General features: G+C 38.0%; 1 protein-coding gene across 1 annotated transcript; it reads right to left on the bottom strand.

Moving 5' to 3' along the window:
* Positions 1-13,402: 13,402 nt before the first annotated feature.
* Positions 13,403-14,814, bottom strand: LOC129729157 (odorant receptor 49b-like). Its single transcript, XM_055687639.1, has 4 exons — positions 14,306-14,814; positions 13,896-14,247; positions 13,738-13,839; positions 13,403-13,669 (listed from the first exon to the last, which is right to left on the bottom strand). The coding sequence occupies exons 1-4, from the start codon at positions 14,812-14,814 to the stop codon at positions 13,463-13,465; spliced, it is 1,170 nt and encodes a 389-aa protein (XP_055543614.1). The 3' UTR covers positions 13,403-13,462.
* Positions 14,815-22,820: the final 8,006 nt, after the last annotated feature.

The following is a 22,820-nucleotide window of genomic DNA, read 5'->3' as shown; positions in this document are numbered from 1 at the left end:
ATGTAGGTGGGAAAGTAGATTGCGTTATTTGTTTTGCATCTCAAAATTGGAAAAAAAACAGCCACCCGTCACACATGTTTTTGAAGTGGAATACTTCTCTCAGGAAGTTCGGCTACATAGGGATGTAAAATGAAAATCTAAAACCGAAAAAAGTGAAAAATATGTCCAATTTCAAATGCTAATAAATCGGTTAGTATTCGATGGATTTCCTTCGTTCTTGCAGCAATAGATTGGAAAATCTTCTAAGATTCTTCCCAAAATAAGATAATTGTAATTTTATTATTCAAACTTTTATACTATTGAAAATAGTCAAGCCTTGTCAAAACGAAAGATTCGACCTCTGATTGGTCGTTATATGATTGCTTCCCAAGCACGGTCGACAGAATCATATATCATGCAATTGAAAACATGCTATTTGGCCTGTATAAGAGCCTGTTTCAGCCGTAGCCGCTCATAATAGTTCTAGACAGCAACAACAGTAGTCGTCCTCCCTTAGCAGCAGCACTAGCAGTGCAGTGGATACCAACGATGGCGGAAAGCGGCCACGTGAGCCGTCTAGTTTTGAGTGTTATATCAGCATTTCATTGTTTACTTTATCACAGGGAATACTTTATTCACCCTGCCAGTGATAACGCAAAGATGTGATCGGCATCTTATCCGATACTGAAATGAACAACAAATTGTCCTTTTCAGGACGAAATAAAAACCAGATTGAAGAGTAATTATGTTCTAATAAGTTACACATTTTTAAATTTGCAAAAGTATAAATTTTACTTCATCTCCGTGTCTCAAAACGTACTGAATTATCTTTTCCTTCAGTCATGAGCACGACATCCGAAAAAATTCCTTTTCAAAATTTAAAAATTGTCAACCCAGCAAACCAAAAATTGTATAAGGATGTTAATTCTAAGTCGTTCAAATGGACATGTCAAGTTTGAAATTACAAAAGATGTAACATTAAATTTGTTTGTATCGTATAAAATTTAAATCCTATAAAACGCAATATAATGTAATATATGAAGCCATTCATCGTGTCATATAAAATTGTAAAATGCGTCAATCCTCTAAGTCGTACAGAATGCAATTTAAAGTTTCAAATGAGGCCATTTAAGATATCATGCGAAGTTATACAAAATCGTAACCAATTTTTTTTACAATGTACGTATATGGCCTCCAGATTTGTACACATAAGCGCATTTCATGCATCTTATATGGTCATTTCTTACCAAATAAGGGTTCACTTAACAGAGTTGAGCGCGACTTATATGAACCAATTTGTTTGCTGGGAAGCCTCAACCATGACAAGCAACTTACTATATTATTGAAAATGGTCAATCCGATTGATCTGATTAGTTAACGTTTATTTACTAGAAAAAAATGACTGACACGCCGGGTTATCTTTCCTGTAAAAGTATTCTACTTCAACCTTGCGGTCGTGGCTTTGCACATAACCCTCCTGTTTTTTTTCTTAATGTTATCAAATTATCTCAGCAGTGTGCTTCTTTATATTTTCCTGCGAGTGACAGAAACACAACACAAAAAAGAAGAAAGAAGTGTGGGACAAACAATTACTAAACGCTGCGCTGATACCGGACAAGAAGTGAGCGCTGCAGATACACGCTGTTCATTCCAAATATTGTGGAGAATAACAAGCCTGCTAGAGCCCCCATTTGTGTGTTGTCAAAACATGGCAGCTTTCCAGTGGAGTAAGTACCGGCCAATGTAGTTACCTAGCTAATGCTGCCGCTACACCGCACAAAAGGCAGCTCTTTAAAAGGAAAGTAATGCTGCTACACCTAACGCTGACGCTGCTACCATCACCACTGCTGTTATTCGCTTCCGCTATTGCTGCTACCCGCTACTACGTAGTTAAGACCGTGCTAGCAGTATCCATCCAGTATAATATTCTGTCGACCGTGTTAATGAATTCAAGCATTAAGTGACCAATCAGAGGTCAAAGTCGGCTTTTCAACAAAGCTTATCAATTTTTAATAATACAATAATTCGAATGATCAATCTACAATTTTAAGCAGTTGTGCGGGTGCATAGATGTTTTTCGATTGCTGTAAGGATAAATAAAATCGATTGGAAATTGATAAAGTTTTAATCATTTGAAAATGTACAATACTCGTGGCGTTCTCGATGTTTTTCGTTTTTGAATTTTTATTTCTATATATGTTGCTGTAAGACGTAAAACAACAGATTTTTTTAAAGTGAGTTTTTTGAGATACTTGGTTTACATTTTTGTGTTTTTTTTTCTTATTTTTTTTTTTTTTGTTCTCACGATGTAAATTTTATCTGAAGGGCAAAAATACTGTCTTCAAGTTTACTGAACACATCATAGAGGAACTACTTATTCATCAACTGCTCATATTCAACTGCTCCATTATTCAATTGAAAACGGGAAAAAACGAATATTTTCTTTTTTAAACCAATCTGCTAATCCATGGAATGGATTCTCCTTAGTTCACTCTAGACTCCTCATGAAAAATAAACCTCAAAAACTCACTCAAAAGCACTAAATTTGATATTATAATCGGGCATCTGCACTCGAAAACTCATTTAATTCAATCACCTACCTCAGAAAACAAAATACGCGCATTGCTCTACACGGCTACAACGAGATTCGTTCAGCAGCCGACCAAAGTTTTTTTTATCACTAGCGGAACACTTTTCATTTTAATCACTGAACAAAATCACTCACTACACTAAGAATACTTTAATCTTTGAAATGTTCACCTCAAATTTCCTGAAACAAACTTGAATTAGCAGAAATATATGAGATGAATTTCTAAAATTCATAAATTTCAACTGTATGTATTTTCATCTGTTTCCACTGCGTTGAAGAAAATCAAAAGTTGCCAAATCAGTTTCTGTTAATACGAAAAAATCATACTGAAAATGTTGAATTATTCCGACTAATTGGCATAAATCTACAGCACTGTAGTGGTTACCTAGGTTACCAATTTTGCACGTAAACAACTACAGCGGATATCTAGGTAACCTACTACGACGTGTTTCATTCATGATCAACAGTGTGATAAATATGAGGGCATCGTGAGATGAATAATTGAGCAATGATTCTAGTTTTGAGATGGATATGGAAGCATTGTGAAAAATGGTTCAAGCTAATTTTACTAAATATACAATGCTGAACGATTCCATATGAGCACGTTAGCATATTTACTGTATTTGTTCAATGATTTCGTGAAAATTTGGTGTTTAATCCGTGCATTCTTCAGCTTAATGAGATGATTAATAGAGCAGTTCCCCTACTAATTAAATAAACCGGTTTTGTTTTTTTTTTTTTTCATTTTAACATTTTTATTTTCTATTTCTCTATGATTGGACAGCCATCGCGGTTTTTATCTGAACATTTTTTTCAGAAAGACTACAGGTCGGACTTTATTATAAACACTTCTAGCTTTTCAAATCTCGATTTTGTTTCCGTCACCTATTGTTACCAAGAGAGGAAACTATCGCTACTCTTTTTCTTGTCACTTTCTTATTTTACTACACGGGAAACAAGGTGTCTAGTACCAGCAGTTTATTCCGGCGAAGGCATAAAAAATATATTATTGCAGACTACGTAACAGAAAGCTGCTTCGAATGTCTCTCTGTCTATGGGAATGGAGTTTTGCCACTATACCTGGTTCCGGAGAGGAGGCTGCATAGAGACTTTTTTTCGGGAAAACAAAACTTTTTTTTAGTGACCACTATACTGCCGCGCATAGCAAGTCAGTCCCAATTGCATTTTCACTAAAACTGAGTTAATACGCGGAAATGGTAGCTAACTATGCATACAGGGTGACAAAAAAGTCCGGTCACACAGGAAAATCTCAATATTTCAAAGAATAAGATGAAAATCTGGATCTGGCTTTCATAGCTTCATTCAGTAACTCATAAAGATACTTCACAGACGATATCTCGGAATTACACCACCTTTCTCTGATCAAACCAGCTTCAGACGTCTCGGAAAGTCGTCGCAAGCGGCGCGCACGTGCTCCATCGGCATCTCGTCCCAGATTTCCGTGATAACTCGCTTGAATTGCTCCAAGTTTGTTATTTTATAGTCGTTCAGCTTCGACATCATGTATCCTCACACGAAGTAATCCAGTGGATTCAGATCCGGAGACGACGGAGGCCATTCATTCTCCGAAATGAAATTGGTCAAGTTTTCCTCACACCACGCCTGAACAACCTTTGCGGTGTGGGATGGAGCGCCATATTGCTGGAAGCAGTAGTAATCGTCTTCAAACAATAGTTCAGCTTGTAGCAGAACATTTTTATTCAAAACCGTGTCCAGGTAGTACGCTGCGTTGATTTTGACCCCTTTATCGATAAAAATAGGAGGCAGTTTACCTCTCTTGCAAATGGCTCCCCAAACCATCACTGACGTCTTATTTTGGAACCGGGATATGTTCAGCTTGTCCGCAGGAGCTTGCTGGAGGCTCACACTCCAAACTCGATCATTTAGGCGATTGACTGTTTGCTCCAAAACGAACAGCTTCTCGTCCGAAAAAATAATCTCGTCATCTGCGCGCCAACCGAGCAACTCCCGCGACCGTTGGTACCTCTTGTCCATTGTAGCTTTGGTAACGGTGTAAGTTTTGAATTTTTGCGCAGAAGCAGGCGGATTGATTCTCGTCTCGTATAATCTTTTTCAGCACTGGAGTTCTCACAGACCTTGGTCGTCTACATCGTGCCTTGTCCTCGGTGCCTCCGGTCTCTACCCGATCAGAAGAGCATAACTAAAAAATTACAAAATTCTATCAACGTGAGATACAAATAACATATTTTGATACAATTTTGTATTTTTCCATATAATTTCGATGACAAAATTGAATCTAAATGAGTTATAATAACAAAACGTGAAATGAAGTAGTTCTGAAACAAGTCTAACTAATTTTTCGTTTTATCAAAACCTGTTGTTTCTAACAATGTTTGTTAATATATTGTTCTATATAATATCTTATTTTGTTAGAAAGCTGATATATTAGTAACAAATTTTGATATGTGTTTGATACTTATAGAATCATTTCTGTTATAGTATCTGTTATTTTAACACCTAACGGGACCAAACTGAAAGCACAGCCTGTAAAGCAAGTATTAGACGAAGCAAATATTCGCTATTTTTCAATACAGATTTAATTTTGTGCAAATAAAAATCGTACCAAAAATAGCAAATATTTGCTTCGTCTAATACCTGCTTAAGGTTTTACCCGTAACAAACTAACGAATTCTGTTGCATTTTTGTTTTTTCTTTCTGATCGGGTAGGTACCGATTTATTGTCCGGTACACGAATTTCCGGTTTATTTCGAGCGGTTTCAGGTGTTTGAATATGTGTCCGGGTTTGTACACTTTCACATATTCAGCAATAACAGCTGCTCTTAACTCTGCCATGGCTCACAATTCAATGTAAACAAACTGCACAGAAACGAAACTCTGCCACTTTGGGCAGCAAAGTTAACCCTTTCATTTGACATATAGATGGCACCAGAGGGATGCAACGTGTAGGCTACAGGCGACCCCAAAAACGTGTGACCGGACTTTTTTGTCACCGTGTAGTCTCGTAACAAAAGATGGGCTCAACAACTTTGTTCTGAAAAACTTCGGGAAAACATCCAAACATATTGTCCCATCTCATAAGATGCAATGGTATGAAATCATATAAAAACGCGTTTTTCTCGGCTTGCTGAAAATGGGATTGACATGCTATGCGCGGCAGTAAACGAAATTCGAAAAATCGATTTCCATTGGCACCCTACTATTTGTCATGTGATAAACAACAATTCAAATGTTATGCTCTAATTGACCTTTTACGAAACTACGCAACAGTATATTTAAACAGTACGCGCATTGCACGGTAAGATAACGATTCTACCGTCGCTAAGATCGCTTTAAATAACGAGAAAAAACTTCATCAACGCAACTTATATTGAGAGTGAGTGATCTAAGCGCGAAACCACTGTTTTTTTCTAATCTTCTAGTTTTCCACATAATAGATTTAGGCTATTCTCTCTTCAACATTCTCAAAATTCACTTTTTTTTTAATTTATTGCACCAAACTGCTTTATTCTGCTCTGTGCTATGTTTCTGTCTCTCGAAGAAAAGTTAATACACTTGCTGTTTACACTATAGCTGAGCAAAACAAGAAAGGCGACTAACTCTAGTGAAAATACACAGAATTAGGAAGTGGTGTGCACTACTGAGATAAATTCGAAAGCATTCGAAGAGCAATCATGCGTGACGGGCAGCTGGTTTTCCTCTCTTCAGTTTCGAGATGCAAAGCAAAAAACGCAATCGACTTTAATATCTGGATGCTCCCCTCGTTTGATATATGCTTAACAGACACACATTATAAGCTCTGTTGTGAGGTTATTGTGCGTAATGTCCTTTCGTGTGCGAAAGCTCACACCATTTTATTATCTCTCTGGAGAGATATTTCAGATTTCATCGCGGTGTTCTTTTGTAACCTACTCAGATGCACACAAAGCTCTCTTCAAGCTAGTGCGACGATTTCCTCACCAGAGTAAGAGCAGTTGTTTTCACAGTGAAAAATATTCTCCTAGACCCTAGTGATTCTCTGAGGAAAAATCACAGGAGGGTTGTGTGCAAAGCCACGACCGCGAGGTTGAAGTAGAATACTTTTACACAGCTCTACTTACGGCTGCACAATAACCTACGGCCGGGCGAAACGGTTCACGCCGCTTTTCGCGTTTAGCCTGGCAGAGGCCTAATGTGCACGGCCAACACAATAGAAAGGTGTTTTCACATTGAAAATTAGACACGGCTTTACTGGAGTAAGTGTTGGCAAATGCTTCTACCGCTAATACCGCCGCTATCGTACGAAAGCGCTTCGTTTCATGTGGGGAATAATATCAACAACGAAAATGACGCGCGTCTAAGCACACCCGAACTGTTTCGCCATGCCGCTTCCATTTACTTCCTTATAACATCCGCCTCATGGAAGTACCGGCTGCACCTACCGCTGAGGCTGTTACCATACTGCTACTGGTACCCAAAACTATTAACTCTTCAAATTAAGTGTTTTATTTGTCCTCAAAAGAACAATTGTTCAATTCCATATCGGATATAATGCAATCGCAGCTCTGTAATATTACCGACAGTAATATTCTTCTGAACAAAATGATCCAACTTTTCCATTAGAGGAAGTACCGGCTGATGTACGGCAAAAATCTCGCCCGATCGCTCGCGTTGGCGTTCGTTCTCAGGCAGAGGCCTGAGACGTGGTGACCAACCACAGGGCAGCCACAGGCGCAACCCGCTGATATATTCTGTTACCGCTGAGTGCTGATATCTGCTGCTGCTGCTGTCAACGTTGTGGACGGTCCAACCAGTTCACCTTCCAACTAATGAATGTAGCTAGTTTTCCCAGAAACACTCTTTTATAGCCGAAGGGTGCTACGAAATAGGCCACGCCCTATCAGTTCAGTTGCTTTTGTGAATGCGTTCTAACAGGGCAGTTTATTATTCAATGTCGGTTATGCTGATCGCAGCCTTTGCGCTGCCCCTACAGTGGGGGGTTTACTAAATAAAGTAAAAGTAAAAATTAGACAACTACAACAGAATTTGATTGCATCCCGCACAAAATGTCTGCTTGTGTTGATGCCAGAAAATTATTAACCTTCAATTATTTTTTTATTTGCCTTCAAAAAAGCATTTTGCGGTTCAAAATCGGTTGCTAATTACAACCTTTGAGCTGCCCTAACATTGAAGGAATTAAGATACCCGGACAATATGCACTGTGGAAGCTATTTCACATTCAGTAAATTAGACGGGTGCGACAAATTTAAATTGCTATGATGCAACACAGAATGCTTGCTTGCGTTGACAAAAATTATTAACTTTCAATGACTTGTTTCATTTGCCTTGGAAAAGGCATTTTGACTTCCGAAATTGGATTTCCTGATGGCAATCTGCTCCTGAGACGTGGTGACCAACCACAGGGCTAGTGCTGCTGCTAAGGAAGGACGACTGTTGTTGTCGCTGTCTAGAACTATTATGAGCGGCTCCGGCTGAAACAGGCTCTTATAAAGGCCAAATAGCATGTTTTCAATTGCAAGGTATATGATCCTGTTGACCGTGCTTGGGAAGCAAGCATATAACGACCAATCAGAGGTCGAATTTTTCGTTTTGACAAGGCTTGACTATTTTCAATAGTACAATAGTGTGAATAATAAAATTACAATTATCTTCTTTTGGGAAGAATCTTAGAAGATTTTCCAATCTATTGCTGCAAGAATGGAGGAAATCCATCGAATACTAACCAATTTATTAGCATTTGAAATTGGACATATTTTTCACTTTTTTCAGTTTTAGATTTTCATTTCACATCCCTATATAGCCGAACTTCCTGAAAGAAGTATTCTACTTCAAAATGACAAGCCTGCGAGCTGGGATCTCTACTTACTTTATGTTACTTTATTGGCTAATGGACCGTTCGCCGGCCTAGGGCCGAACGAATTAGAGATGCCCAGTTTCTTCTGTCTTGGGGAGCCGTTATCCAGTCTCTTCGTACACCAGCTACAGATCGTGCATCTTCTTCCACCGCGTGCGAGGCCTACCACGGAGTCGACGGCCTCTTCCTGTTTCTCTACTGAAGATAGTTTTGTCGGCTCTCTCGTCAGGCATTCTGGCTACATGTCCAGCCCACTATATTAGCATGTGGTCCTCGTGGTTCTGTGGTTAGCGATGTCGATCGGCTAGCTCTCCAACACGGTTGTGATATCGGGTTCGATTCCCGATCGAGTCGAGGATCTTTTTGAGCTGCAAATTTTCTCGACCCAGCACTGGGGCACGGTGTATCGTTGTACTTATCTTACACATGCAAAATGTGCCAAAAACAATATCGATAACGAATTCTCTCAATTAATCTAGTTGATCGAAACCGCTATTAGCCCCAAGGCTAAGCGTGCGATAGTGTTGTTGTTATATCAGCATGTTTGTATACCTGGTACAATTCGTAATTCATGCGTCTGCGCCACACTCCATCTTCCAATTTACCGCCAAGTACCGACCGCAGAACTTTACGCACAAAACCTCCGAGCACTCGTCGATCAGCTTCCGTCAGCGTTCATGCTTCATGACCGTAAAGGGCCACCGGGAGTATCAGCGTCCTATACAGCGCTAGTTTTGTGCGAGTTTGCAAACCACGGGACCTTACCTGGTAACGTAGTCCGTAGAAGGCACTCACGGCTCATATCGTTGTCACATATCACAAACGTACCAAGATAAACAAATTCATCAACCACTTCAAATCGTTCCCCATTCATCACCACCACAGCACCAACACCACGGAAACTTCCACGTTCCCTACCAGTTACCATGTACTTTGTTTTGGTAGAGTTAATGACGAGTCCCAATCTCGCAGTTTCCCTCTTGAAAGGCACGAAGGCCTCATCCACGGAATTACGGTCGATACCGATGATATCAATGTCGTCCGAAAAACCAAAGAGCATATGAGATTTTGTGATTATCGTGCCGTTTCTTTGCATGTTTACTCTTTGTACTGCACCTTCAAGGGCGATGTTGAACCGTAAGTTAGAGAGCGCTTTCCCCTGCTTTAGTCCATATAACGTAACGAACGCGCCTTATGTCTCGCCAACTATCCGCACGCATGATTTCGATCCCTGCAACGTCATACGAAGCAGCCTAATTAGTTTCATCGGAAAACCATGTTCCAGCATTATCTGCCACAGCTCATTTCTATCCACTGGATCGTATGCCGCCTCAAAATCTATAAACAGATGGTGGGTCTGCAGGTTATACTCCCGGAACTTATCGAGGATCTGTCCCAGGGTGAAAATTTGATCCGTCATGGAACGCCCCTGTCGGAAACCAGCCTGGTATTCGCTAACAAAGAATTCCGTTAACGGTCTCAATCTGAAGAACAGGATATGGGTGAGCACTTTATATGCGGAGCCGAGCAACGTGATGCGTTGATAGTTGCAACAATGCAATCGATAACCCATCTTATAGATAGGGTATATGAGACCTTCCAATCAGTCGTTCGGCATTTGTTCATCCGCCCAGATTCTTAGTATTATCTGGTGGATCGCATAGTAAAGCCACTCGCTTCCCGCTTTTAGAAGTTCGGCCGAGATACCGTCTTTCCCAGCGGCCTTGCCATTTTTCAGCTCACTAATCGACTTTTTCACCTTCTCCTGTGTTGGTGGCTTTGGAGCTTGTTCGTCACTCATAATCGTCATCCTGTCTCTACTCTGCTCATCCGGCTCCTCACCGTTCAATAGCGTCTGAAAATGCTCCTTCCACCTGGCTACAACCGTCGGTTTATCAGTGAGCAGGTTGCCGTCCTTTTTTACCCCTTGTTACACATGACCGGCACATGGAAATTCCTGCTTCTGGCTAAGATCTGTATCGATTCTATTCAAAGAACGACAATACAATATAGGTTACTGTTATGTATTCTGATATTCGGCATAAAGGGTTGAACCCTTCTCTTAATTTATAGCGATTTGATCTTAATCTCTCGAGGCACGTAAAGAGAAAGGAATAAACGAAGAGTCAGTCTTGTTTGATACCGCGATCTGTTAACAAGTGTCATTTTGTTGTATAACAGCCCGCATACTACTATAAAATAGTACTTTACTAAAAACGTTAAAGTAGACCGCAGGACACATATTTCAGTTACATCGATAAAAACTTGTTCACAACTTTGATAAAATAAATTCATCATATCAAGCCAATAAGCCTGTTCAACATAAATCATTCAACAGAGACGTTTCTTTGTGAAACGAGAAACTGGCAGAATTGAAGAAAAAATGCAGACAATTGTTCGAGCGAGCAAGAGTTATTTCAGATTGAGACCAAAGCAAAAAGTGCATGTAACTGAGAATTGAGAAATGCCAAAAAAAATATTGGCGACGGGTTTGTGAAGAGATAAACAACGCTCTAACAGTTGTGAGGATGCACAAAATTCTTTTGAAAGGTCATTCAAATCTTCAAATAGAGGATGGTTGATTATTCTGAAGCTCTGGAAGTGATAATGAGAACTTATTTTCCTGGGTCAACACCTATATCTACTGAAGTACAGGACTCTGATGAGGCAGTTCATGTATGGTCAATAGATGCTTATCCTGCGAAATCTTAACGCCCACTAGAATTGAATGAGCTCCAAGTTTATTTCAACATTACAAATTTAGTGAAAAAACGCAAACTTTCCCATTAGTTTAACAAGGAAAAGAAACTTTTATTCCCCAGCTGACTGAGATCTTCCAAGCCAGTGATACAATGAATTACCTACCAAAAAGCCGGGAGACAGGTTCGAGTTGTTCCATTCCAAAACTGGGGAAAAGAGACAAAACGACTCCCAAAGCCTTTCCTTTGTTCTTTGAAAGTCTATGAAAAAAAATTTTGGACTACTTTATCAAGTCAACAAGCTTGTTGAAGTTTCCATTAGGTACAAATCAATTTTCTCGCCAACCCGGTAAATCTACAATAACGGCGCTATAATCGCTGGTTAGTAAACTCGAGAAATCGTTTCAAGCCAAAAAAATAGTTTTGGTTGCTTTTCTTGAAATTGAAGAAACAAACGATAATGACTCTTATAGCTCAATGCGTTCCTCAATAGACAATGGTGGTATCAAAACATCGATCTCAGTTGATCTTTTAGGTGCGCAACTTATTATTTATCAGATCGATAAAGGGATGTCCTTAAGGAGCAGTGCATTTACCCTTATTGTGGCCCTTATTTGTTTAGGAACTTCTTAGAAGGCTGGCAAAACCAGGGTATGAGATGATTGGCTACGCAGATGACATAGCCATAGTAGTTCGTGGGAAGTTTGATGACACGATATCTTGTCGATTACAAATTGCGCTCAAGCTAACTTTGAGATGGTGCAAAGAAGAGGTTTAAATATGACTTCTTCTAAAATTGTTATAAAACCCTTCACTAAAAGCAACAAAATAAAACTAAAATAGCCTGCACTAGATGCAGGTCAAACTCGGTTTGCAAACTTTGGATAAAAAACTGAATGGGAATTCCAATTTAGACAAGGTACTCACTAAGGGTACGAATGCAAAGCCGTGGATAAAACATGGGACTACGACCCAAAGCTGTCCACTGGATTTATTCGACAATTGTACATCCGAAAATCACATATGCCTCCTTATTTGGTAGCCTGAAATAAATGAGGTAAGCGCTCAAGCGAAGCTTGGTAAACTACATAGACTTGTTTATCAATAACAATGAAAAGTACACCATCAAATGCTTTGGAAGCCCTTCTCTACATGCTACCCTTACACATGTTTGTAAATCAGTGTGCTGCAAAAAAGGCTCTGCAATTTAAACGTTATAACAATATTTTGGATGGTGAATTCAACTAAACTCCGATGTTAAAACAACAGAAGATTGGATGACAACGAAGACAAACTATGACATTCCCTTCAAAGTAGTTAAATCAAGCCAGTGTTAAGAAGGCCGAGATAGTACACAAAAAGCCCGGATGTTAATTAATTTTAATGATCTTCCGGTAAAAACGGTACTGTTAAACAATCACTGCCCGTTGACCGATCACTGCTGGTGATACCCTGTAGGTATCACCTAAATAAAGCTGGAAGAGCTCAAGAAACAGAAAATCGTTTTTGGTAATTTGAAACTGAAACTGCTTCAATCAAAGGAAGTCAATATTCGAAAAAGGACCACTAGAGGATCTTAAAATTTGGAGTTGGGATCCTGGTAAGGTATTAGACCTCATGAAACGAGTTGATCCCAACTGGAATTGACGGGATATTTGACTAATACCAAAACAAGTATAGGATTGGGCAGCTGTGTTCTGGGTCTACTGCAAAAATAAGCTATCTGCAAAATCTGCAAATGAAATGCGCTCAAATATCGACTACTCAGCTTCGTTATGGTCGTCCAATTCTATTTTTACCTTCTGGCTGCTTAATATTTAAATTATGTTGATACCAATCCGTTTGACAGATTTCCTCCCCTCAACATCTCTGTAGTACTGGATGGGGGCTGACTATTCTACCAACCTCCTGTACTCACGATATGACGTGTATTTTGTTGAGGTGTGTTGATATTTTACTTATTGCTTTATTTTGACTGCCACTACTGACCGTTTTCAACAAATGTCAATAACCTACATTTACATTAGCTCAACTTTTATTAAACTATTATAACCCTCAAATAAAAATGTGGAAAAATGGTAATGAATAGGGCATTTTAAAATCTTTATTATTTTGGGAAAATCTTTCAGGAATATTGTTATCAAGTGTCCGAAAAAAATCATTCAAGCTTCAAAATCACTATATTTTCTTAAACCAAATTCAAATGGTTTTGCATTATTTCAGGTCTGTAGGTGTGAATGCGTGTATTGAAAATGACAAATCTTGTTTTAACACAGTGCATTACTATCACACAGCGGTAAATCATTGCATCTATTGTACAGTACCTTCATAACAACCCTTCTAGAATCTATCCTTAAGAATCAAATAGTAAGAATAAGTAGCTTGCAACATTGCGCCCAATCTCTGCAGATCAATGTAGTGAAATTTCCCAGCCGTTATTCCCGCCGGTTGTTGCGCTCTTTGGATCATGAAACCTACTGCTTTTTGCATGGCGACCGGTTCTCTGTACCAGGGATATTCGCATATTGCGTCAGCAACCGCTGAAGCCTTAAATGTTAACGAGTAAAACGTTTTAGCTGAAATACAGAAACAATAATCAACATGGTCTGGTGCACCTGTTTTTGCAAATTGGTTCCATTTATACTATAAACCGTCATTTCTCCCAGCAGTGCAACGAAAGGAATAAGGAAGCAAACACCGCTCACACCATTGAAATTCTACTGAACAGATGCCAATTATCAACGGGAAAAAGCTGCAAATAAATTAGTCTAACCTTTGAAATATAAAACAACATGAGGCACCACATCATCAAACAGCTTAGCGTTATGTTTAGTAACGAGAAGCTTAGAGTGTGTTCCAAGTAGCGCAGGTATTCTAACGATAGGTTATGTAGTTCAATGATTTTCCGAAATTCACAATCCCGCTGGTCTGAGTCAACGATTTGCTCCATGAGTTTAATTCTTTTGGATACCAATTCGAAGAGCTTCGCTCCATAGTGAATGATGATCTGAGCTATAACTCCTTTCAGCATCATAACGAATCCGCCGCTACAACTTACTATCGTGCTGAAACTCGTGAAAATAGCCCATGATAGGAGGTCCCGCCGGATGTCGAGTCCATAAAACCTTTAAACGTAACTTTTTAAACTATATTCTAATTTTCCTTACAAAAAAAACATATTACTGTGTTTCTGTAATCAAAAAGAACTCATCCATCTCTGCTTTTGTATTAAATATCAAACCCGCAACTGTGGCCACAATTGGAACATTGACAAACAGAACCACCAAGACGCCTACGTAGATAACGTAGAATTTTGCAACCATGTACATCCACCGGTTCAAGGTTTCGATTTGGTTCCGAAGCTCATCGGGCCAATCACGATTGAAAAAGCACTCCAGAATCTCCACCAGCTTTCGAAAAGAGTCCTGCCGGTAGGTGAAAATAACCATCCATGCGTCGTTTTCACACGTAAAGATTAATTCCGCCACATTTCGAACGTACGAATCGTATGTGTCTTTACCGGAGCCCAAAAACATCTTCGGCGGTATAATGATAAAACTAAGGCAAAAGACTACCACTCGGTACCACTTCCGTCTGTCCTCTCCCCAGAGTCCAACGAGGTGCAGAAGCTTCAGTCCAACTGCTAGCACTTTGTGCTGGGATGCTTCCGATGGTTTCCTAGCAGACACCATTGTGATAACTAAGTGCCAAACGATCAGGGTGTAGATTTTATAATGCTGCCTAGTAGGGAACTAAATATTCATTGACTCGAAAGCAACAGTTGAACAGATTTACTTTCACACATACGGTGCGGGGTGAATAATTGAATGCAGTGATCGATTGGTTGCGGAAAGTTAACTCTGAACTGATCAACTTCATGTTTGAAATGTGTTCCGATAGTGTCGAAGAAATTCTGTCTAGTATATTACAAAAATCAGGCGTTAACAGACAGGGTTCTGATGCAAATTTAATGGTTCATTTTATTCACTTGATGTCATAAGCGAGCGTATTTCGAATCAAAAATCTCAAACCCATATAAATTGCTGATTGCAACAGTTGATTGAATTTTGTTCTTCAGTATAACAGTATCACTATAAAATCTAGTCAAGGGTTAGTATAGACTACCTACATAAGAGTGAATTTCTATTACGTGTATCAAAATCTGCTGACGAGGCAAATTCACCTTGGGAGGTGGGGATAGTTAAATCAATGCAAATCTGCACTGTGACCACCTGTGGATATCTCCATGCTGTTGTAGCACCATGATACTTGATGTACGTCAGCCTTCAACCTGATGGCATGTAATGGACTTCGACGTTCACCTCATACCCAAATAGAATTGCGAAATAACCAACTCGAAACCATAATTAAAGTATAGACAGACATGAGATTTATACCAATCCATGGCACCTGTTGAATACGGGTTCAGGGCAATAACTAGCGAGCTCCGATTGCTGGTAAAAATATCATTTAAGCAGCAAGTTATCATGGTACATTGAAGCCTGTCTAGCTTTTTAGTTATTTTGATAAAATCTGGAAAGCTTATTTCAGTTATGTTTTGACTATCATGCAAAAAAAATAAGGCTTATTATTTGAGAAGAGCAAGATCGCGCCAAATCACCGATGGTCGAATATCGACCATTTTTGATTTGAATGAAACTTTGCACACGTATTTGGCTCAGAAAACTGAGCATTTTCCACAGATGGAGCGATTTTTTACACCCATGAGTTACATTCTAAAAGGGCGTATGCCTTTTGGCATAGGTTTTATTCGAAGCATTGTAGCCCAGAAACCGTTGGTTGTATAGAAAAACTGTCTGAGAATGAGTTGTAGGGAATTAACAATGCAGCATAAAAAAAATATACACTGTACAAAAAAAAATATTTTTTGACCAAAAAAAATTAAAAATAAACATTAAATATCAATTTAAAAAAAAAAGAGTTGGATTTTTTTTCTTATTTTTTTTAAAGAAACTTGACGTTATTACGCAACTTTTAAAAAAAAAGTCCAGGATGGAGAAATGAAAAATATTTTTTTTATGGCAGATTATTTTTTTTATAAAAATTCTAATTCAAACATTTTTCAAAATATTTGTATTCTGATGATTTTAAAAGATGCAGAGAGTCATTTTGAATCAAAAAGCTCTTGGTAGTAAACATTCTAAACGCATTGGAATGCTTGATCAAAAATATACAACTTATTCTTTGACAACAAAACGATTGGATAAATAACTCAAGCGCTAAAACTTAGCCTACCTACACATTCCCCCTTGCCGAATGTTTTATAAAAAAATATGTTTGTCGTGCAACACTATCTACTTGTTTACTAATAATAACTGTTTGTAAAGTACGCAACCAATAACTACTGGGTTACTTATAATATCTGTTTTCGTATATAAATACGATTGCACTACTCCAGATGTGTTAGTAACAGTTTGCATTTTGTGAAGATGAATAAAGTGAAAATGGAATACACCAAGCCCAAATGCTGTAAACCCTTTCCTGATCATCGGTGCTCATCAAGCTTACGCAAATTAAACGAAAACGTTATTGCAAAATTTAAAAAACATTGAACAGTCAAGCTCATTTTAAAACGTCTTTATCAATTTGTGATTCGTTTAGTTATTTGAATGATAGTCAAGCCACCATTCATCTCTTCGTTGTTTACTATTCAGAATCTGGAACACTTGAGAATACCAGCTTCATCATAATATCGGAAGTACTCCATCATGATACTATTGCGGTTCAGGTGTTTATTGCCAAATTAATGAGTTTTTTGAAAACAACAATAGAGTTGAAAAAAGCGATATTAATGTCTGATGGAGCTGCCTCACAATATAAAAATAGAAAAAACTTTGCAAGTTCAAAACAAAATATAACGTCGATGCAATTGATATTTAATGTTTATTTTAAACTTTTTTTGGTCAAAAAAAATTTTTTTTTGTACAGTGTATATTTTTTTTATGCTGCATTTTTAATTCCCTACAACTCATTCTCAGACAGTTTTTCTACACAACCAACGGTTTCTGGGCTACAATGCTTCGAATAAAACCTATGCCAAAAGGCATACGCCCTTTTAGAATGTAACTCATGGGTGTAAAAAATCTCTGCACCTGTGAAAAATGCTCAGTTTGCTAAGCCAAATACGTGTGCAAAGTTTCATTCAAATCAAAAATGGTCGATTAAATTTTCGCGTATTTCCAGGCGATTTGAAATGATTCTGCTCAACACATTTTGTATTTCGAAATTAGTCGTTTGTAAAAATGATTCCAAGTTTAAGAAAAACATGTTGTTCCAATCTAGTAATACAATTTAAAATGTATTGTTCACTAATTCTAAGGAGGCGCATGGTGGTTAATAAACAAAAATTGAAAAAGCCATTTGGCAAAACTAATTGTTCATGTAGAATGGCTGTTTCATTTTTTTCATGAATTATAAATGTAATTTCACACAAAGTATTCTATACATATCTGCAACAACATTCTCGCTAACCGAGAAGTCTGATATGATTGTAATTTACGCGATTCTGTTGATTCATTAGCTGACCCGTGATCAAACACAGTAGGCTGCCATCACTGGCACGTTGCTAATTAGGTACTAATTGAACGTGCAAAATGTGTTGCCTCGAGTGCAGCAGGAACTGCTAGAATTACAAATCATCAGCTCGATAGGGAGTAGGTAATCAAGTGTGTGAGACCATAAATTCAACAATAGCATGGGAATTATACTAATCGCAACAACCTGTTGGTGTTATGATATGGAATGATATTTCATCTTCACATAAGCATACAATAATTGTTGCCTTAGATTGTTATCAATTCGAACAAGAACTCACAAAGCGACTTCAATGACCGCTTTGCGATCTTTTAGATCGTTATATGAATATTCACGAAATGTTCGAAGTTTGGTTAATTAAATCATCGAATCTGTAATCAGTACGAATAATTAATTATCAGAGAAAAACCGGCACCAGCCAAGCAGTAAGGACTTCTGCTTGATAAACTATTCCGTAACTTGCTGGTCGTGATGTTCGTACCATTTTTGCGCCAAACAGCATACCCTTCATTACGAATTCAATCATTTCAATTTCACTGCAAGCTCCGAAAACAAAAACAATCAAAAACTTTCGCATTGTAAATTAAGCGATACGTTCTGCATTGGAAATTGTAATTAAGTGTTTGCGCTACTGATGGGAAACTTTCTTCCGTCCGGCGCAAAGCTCAGCTTCCCTGGCAGCCAAAAACGCAGTCATACCCTTCAAAACAACTCCATCCGGGTTGTCTTTCGACTACGGCACAAGTAGCGTGAGCAAAAATTTTACAGAGAAAAACTTTTCAACAACAAATCAATTTGCTGCTAATGGACACAATTTCAATGTGAAACTTTATCCCACCCGAATTCCTGCGCAAGCTGGGTGCAAACCATCAAAGAGTGGTGCATATTTTCGATCCCCTTTTGGTGGAAGAACCCGTGGCGAACGGCTCTTGATGATGTCGGTGGTAATGAGATTTTAATTGATTATTCATACCGAGCGAAAAATTATTTTCACTCAATTAGCAATTACCGCGCAAATTGACACCAGCCAGTCAGCTTCGGGACAAAAAAAAGGCTGGATGACCACAGCACAGACAGACATGGCTGGAATCGATTCGGTTTGATTGACAACCATATGAAAAGCTGCTCGAAATAAGATTGTTGATTGATGATAGTGGTCTTGGTAACATAAATTTGCGCAAAATCTAGGGTTATAATAACGTCACATATTATATATTGTTTTGGCACGTCCGATTACTGTGGCTAAACGAAAGCTGTCTCTGATAAAGATTGATCATCGAAATTAGGCGGCATAAAAACAAATTCAGTTCCATTCACATGCGGTTGTGACAGAATAAAACTACTGCTTAATCAGTATCGTTATATCAAATCCATCATTATTCACCATAACATAGCAATCGTTATTTGATTTGCCATGTATTGAAAAAATAAAAAAAGCATCAGCTCTAATTGTGAATAGGTATTCGCGTGCGGTATCGTAAGATGAAAATCAACTCCATTAGCCACATACAGGCGGCATCACTATTTCGTAAAACTTCTTCTATCAACGCCCAGTCAAGCAGACGACATACGCGCCAGCACCTCATGATTATGTGGGAAAGCCAACGGGAGCTCACTGTTGGATTGATATGATTTACGGCACTCGTGATACTGCACGCCCTCCATCGATTGATACATACATCCGTCTGCTGTCGGAACGGAACAAAATGGGTCTCTGGGAAGCGATTTCGTGTCAAAAACCAAGTTAGCAACTTCACAACGGTTCATGGGAAATTTAATTTTTTTCTTTTTTTCTCCGAAAAATCTGCCAACCGAATTTTCCTAAACCATTTTGCTTCCGAGTGAGCGATTCAATAGGTTGGAGAAAAGTGACTGAATTTGCGCCACGACGCAGTTTCCTTCCATCCCGGTGGACATGTTTGCCCTACTTCCTTTTTCTTCTTGAAGTATTTTCTCATCCACCACCGCCGCCAGACTAGACTAGTCGGATATTCCCGTTCGACGTGTGTTTATTGAACGTAAAGCGAAATTGATTGGATATATCTTAGTTTTTCCTGCACTTGGGCCACACGACACGTAGTAAGTGTTCAAAAACCAATCAACTCAGCTTTCACTGATCAAACGAAAGATTAACATCATCCAACTGAACTAGCAACACTGCACTTGGTGGTGGCTTGAATGCAAAACTTGTGAGAGTATTCCCATTCAATACTGAAGCATTTGATCATTGGTTTGTCATTTTGGTATTTTGAAATTTTGACATTTTAACGTTTTGACATTCTACCATTCTGATATTCTGATATTTTGACACTTTTAGTATTGTTTATATTTGACCACTTTTGATATTTAAAAACCAAAACCAATGCAATGTTGACATTTAATATTTTGGCTATTTCATTTAACATGGCTTGTTGAAATCTTGATTACTTGGTAATTCAATATTCCACACCTGAACCTCCTTGCTGTTCGACATTTCAAATTGTTCTGTTTTTGACGTAGAATAACGTCTTACGGCAAGACAGAGGTGCAAATTGAAAACATCGCAAGCGTCACGAAAATATTCCACTTTCAAGTGTTTAAAACTCAGTTTCCAAGGAAATTTCTTCATTTCTACAGCAATCGATTGGGAAATCAGCTATGCTTCCACTAAAATGCGGAAACCTGTGATTTTTTTACGCTAACTATTGTACTATTTTAATATAAAGAAGCTTTATACGCATATTCCGACCAATCAGAGCTAAAACAAAGTAACATCAAATATCAGGCGGAACCCTCAGTCTCGGTCTAAATCGAACTACACAACCAATCACTATCTTTTGTTACCAGCATAATCAACACTAAACGAGTTGTTGTTGTTTTGTTTGCACGAGTGCACAGTTACACGCTCACGGGAGGAATGACTCTCTGTAATCACGTATAAAAGCTAGCATGCAGAAATTTTGTCTTTATTGTCTATCCGACCACTGCACTTTGGTAAAAAGCTGGATCCAAATTCCCAATAAATAAACTCCGCTGGAAGCCGTTAAAAGATAGGCGATACTACCAATTGATTTTATTTGAGAGTGTTCTCAACAGTGGTCATTCGACACTCAATACAACCAACAAAAAAAGTATCGCATACACAAAAATCAAATATAACGCAATGCTACAAAAACAATCACCATGCACAGGCAAACCATGACCAGCGCAAATCACAAATCCAAAGCTGATAATCGACACACGAAAAGATTTGTCAGCACTTAGTGTGCACTATTTTCAGTGCAAATTTTTTTTTTTTTTTTTTTAAGGGGGGATTTGTTAGTAGCTTAAGTATTTATGATAAATATTAGTAAATAATGAGTATGTGTGTCCAATCACAAATGGTGACTTCTCAACACTGTTAGAAATTTGTAATTTTAATTGTTAGGATTTGTTTGCTTTCGCAATTAGGACTTATCATTCGTAGGGATTTAAACCTACTTGTCAGAAAAGGGGAAGTAAACTTACAACTAACTTAATTGCTAACTTATTGGCTATAAAGAGAGCTTATCGTAGCAATTGAGGATTGCAACGATTTTTGTCAAAAATTGTTAATAATTTTATTTGACATAGCTTCTAATGGTTCAACACCAGTAAGTCTATGTAATTCGAGTGTACCAAACCAAGGAGGACGCTTCAAAATCATTTTCAGAATTTTATTCTGAATCCTTTGGAGCGTTTTCTTCCTTGTTGAACAGCAACTTGACCAGATCGGTACAGCATAAAGCATTGCTGGTCTAAAAATTTGTTTGTAAATCAAAAGTTTGTTCTTTAAACAAAGTTTAGAATTCCTGTTAATGAGAGGATATAAACATCTCGTATATTTGATGCACTTGGCTTGTATACTCTCAATGTGCTCTTTGAAAATAAGTTTTTTATCATAAATTAGTCCCAAGTACTTAACCTTGTCGGACCAACTTAAAATAACCCCATTCATCTTGACAACGTGATTATTGTTTGGCTTGAGGAAAGAAGCCCTAGGCTTATGCGGAAAAATTATCATTTGAGTTTTAGAAGCATTGGGAGAGATTTTCCACTTTTGCAAGTAGGAAGAAAAAATATCTAAACTTTTCTGCAATCGACTGCATATGACACGAAGACTTTTTCCTTTTACGGAAATGCTTGTGTCATCGCAGAACAATGACTTTGTGCATCCTGGAGGCAAATCAGGAAGATCTGAAGTGAATATGTTGTACAGGACTGGACCCAAGACTGAACCTTGAGGCACACCTGCTCTGACAGGAAATCTATCAGATTTTGAATTCTGATAGACAACCTGCAGAGTTCGATCAGTAAGATAATTTTTTAAAATTTTGATTAGGAAAATTGGAAAATTAAAAGTTTGCAATTTCGCAATCAAACCTTTATGCCAAACACTGTCGAATGCTTTTTCTATGTCTAAAAGAGCAGCTCCAGTGGAATAACCTTCAGATTTGTTAGCTCGTATCATATTAGTAACTCTGAGCAATTGATGAGTTGTGGAATGCCCATGGCGAAATCCAAACTGTTCATTTGCAAAAATTGAATTTTCGTTGATGTGTGACATCAATCTGTTAAGAATAACTCTCTCAAACAGTTTACTTATTGAAGAAAGCAAACTGATTGGTCGATAACTTGAAACTTCAGCTGGGTTCTTATCCGGTTTTAAAATGGGAGTAATTTTTGCATTTTTCCATAATTTGGGAAAATATGCAATTTTGAAGCAGCAATTGAAAATTTTCACTAAAAAATCCATTGTACTCTCAGGGAGATGTTTGATTAGTATATTAAAGATTCCATCGTCACCAGGTGCTTTCATATTTTTGAAATTTTTAATAATTGATTTAATCTCATTCAAGTTAGTTTCAATTATTTCTGCAGGTAAAAAATTCTGGGAAGAAATTAAATCAAATTGACGTGTGACTTCATTTTCAATTGGACTCACAAAATTCAAATTTGAGTTATGAACACTCTCAAACTGCTGAGCAAGTCTTTGAGCCTTTTGTTCATTGGATACAAGAAAACTTTCACCATCTTTTAAAACTGGAATAGGCTTTGAAGGTTTCTTAAGAATCTTCGACAGCTTCCAAAATGGTTTTGAATATGGTTTCAATTTTTCAACTTTAGTCTCAAAATTTTGATTTCT

The sequence above is a fragment of the Wyeomyia smithii genome, chromosome 3 (genome assembly GCF_029784165.1).
Source record: "Wyeomyia smithii strain HCP4-BCI-WySm-NY-G18 chromosome 3, ASM2978416v1, whole genome shotgun sequence".
Lineage (NCBI taxonomy): Eukaryota > Metazoa > Arthropoda > Insecta > Diptera > Culicidae > Wyeomyia > Wyeomyia smithii.
The sequence above is the reverse complement of the archived record's forward strand: the minus strand, read 5'-3'. Positions and strand labels throughout refer to the sequence as shown.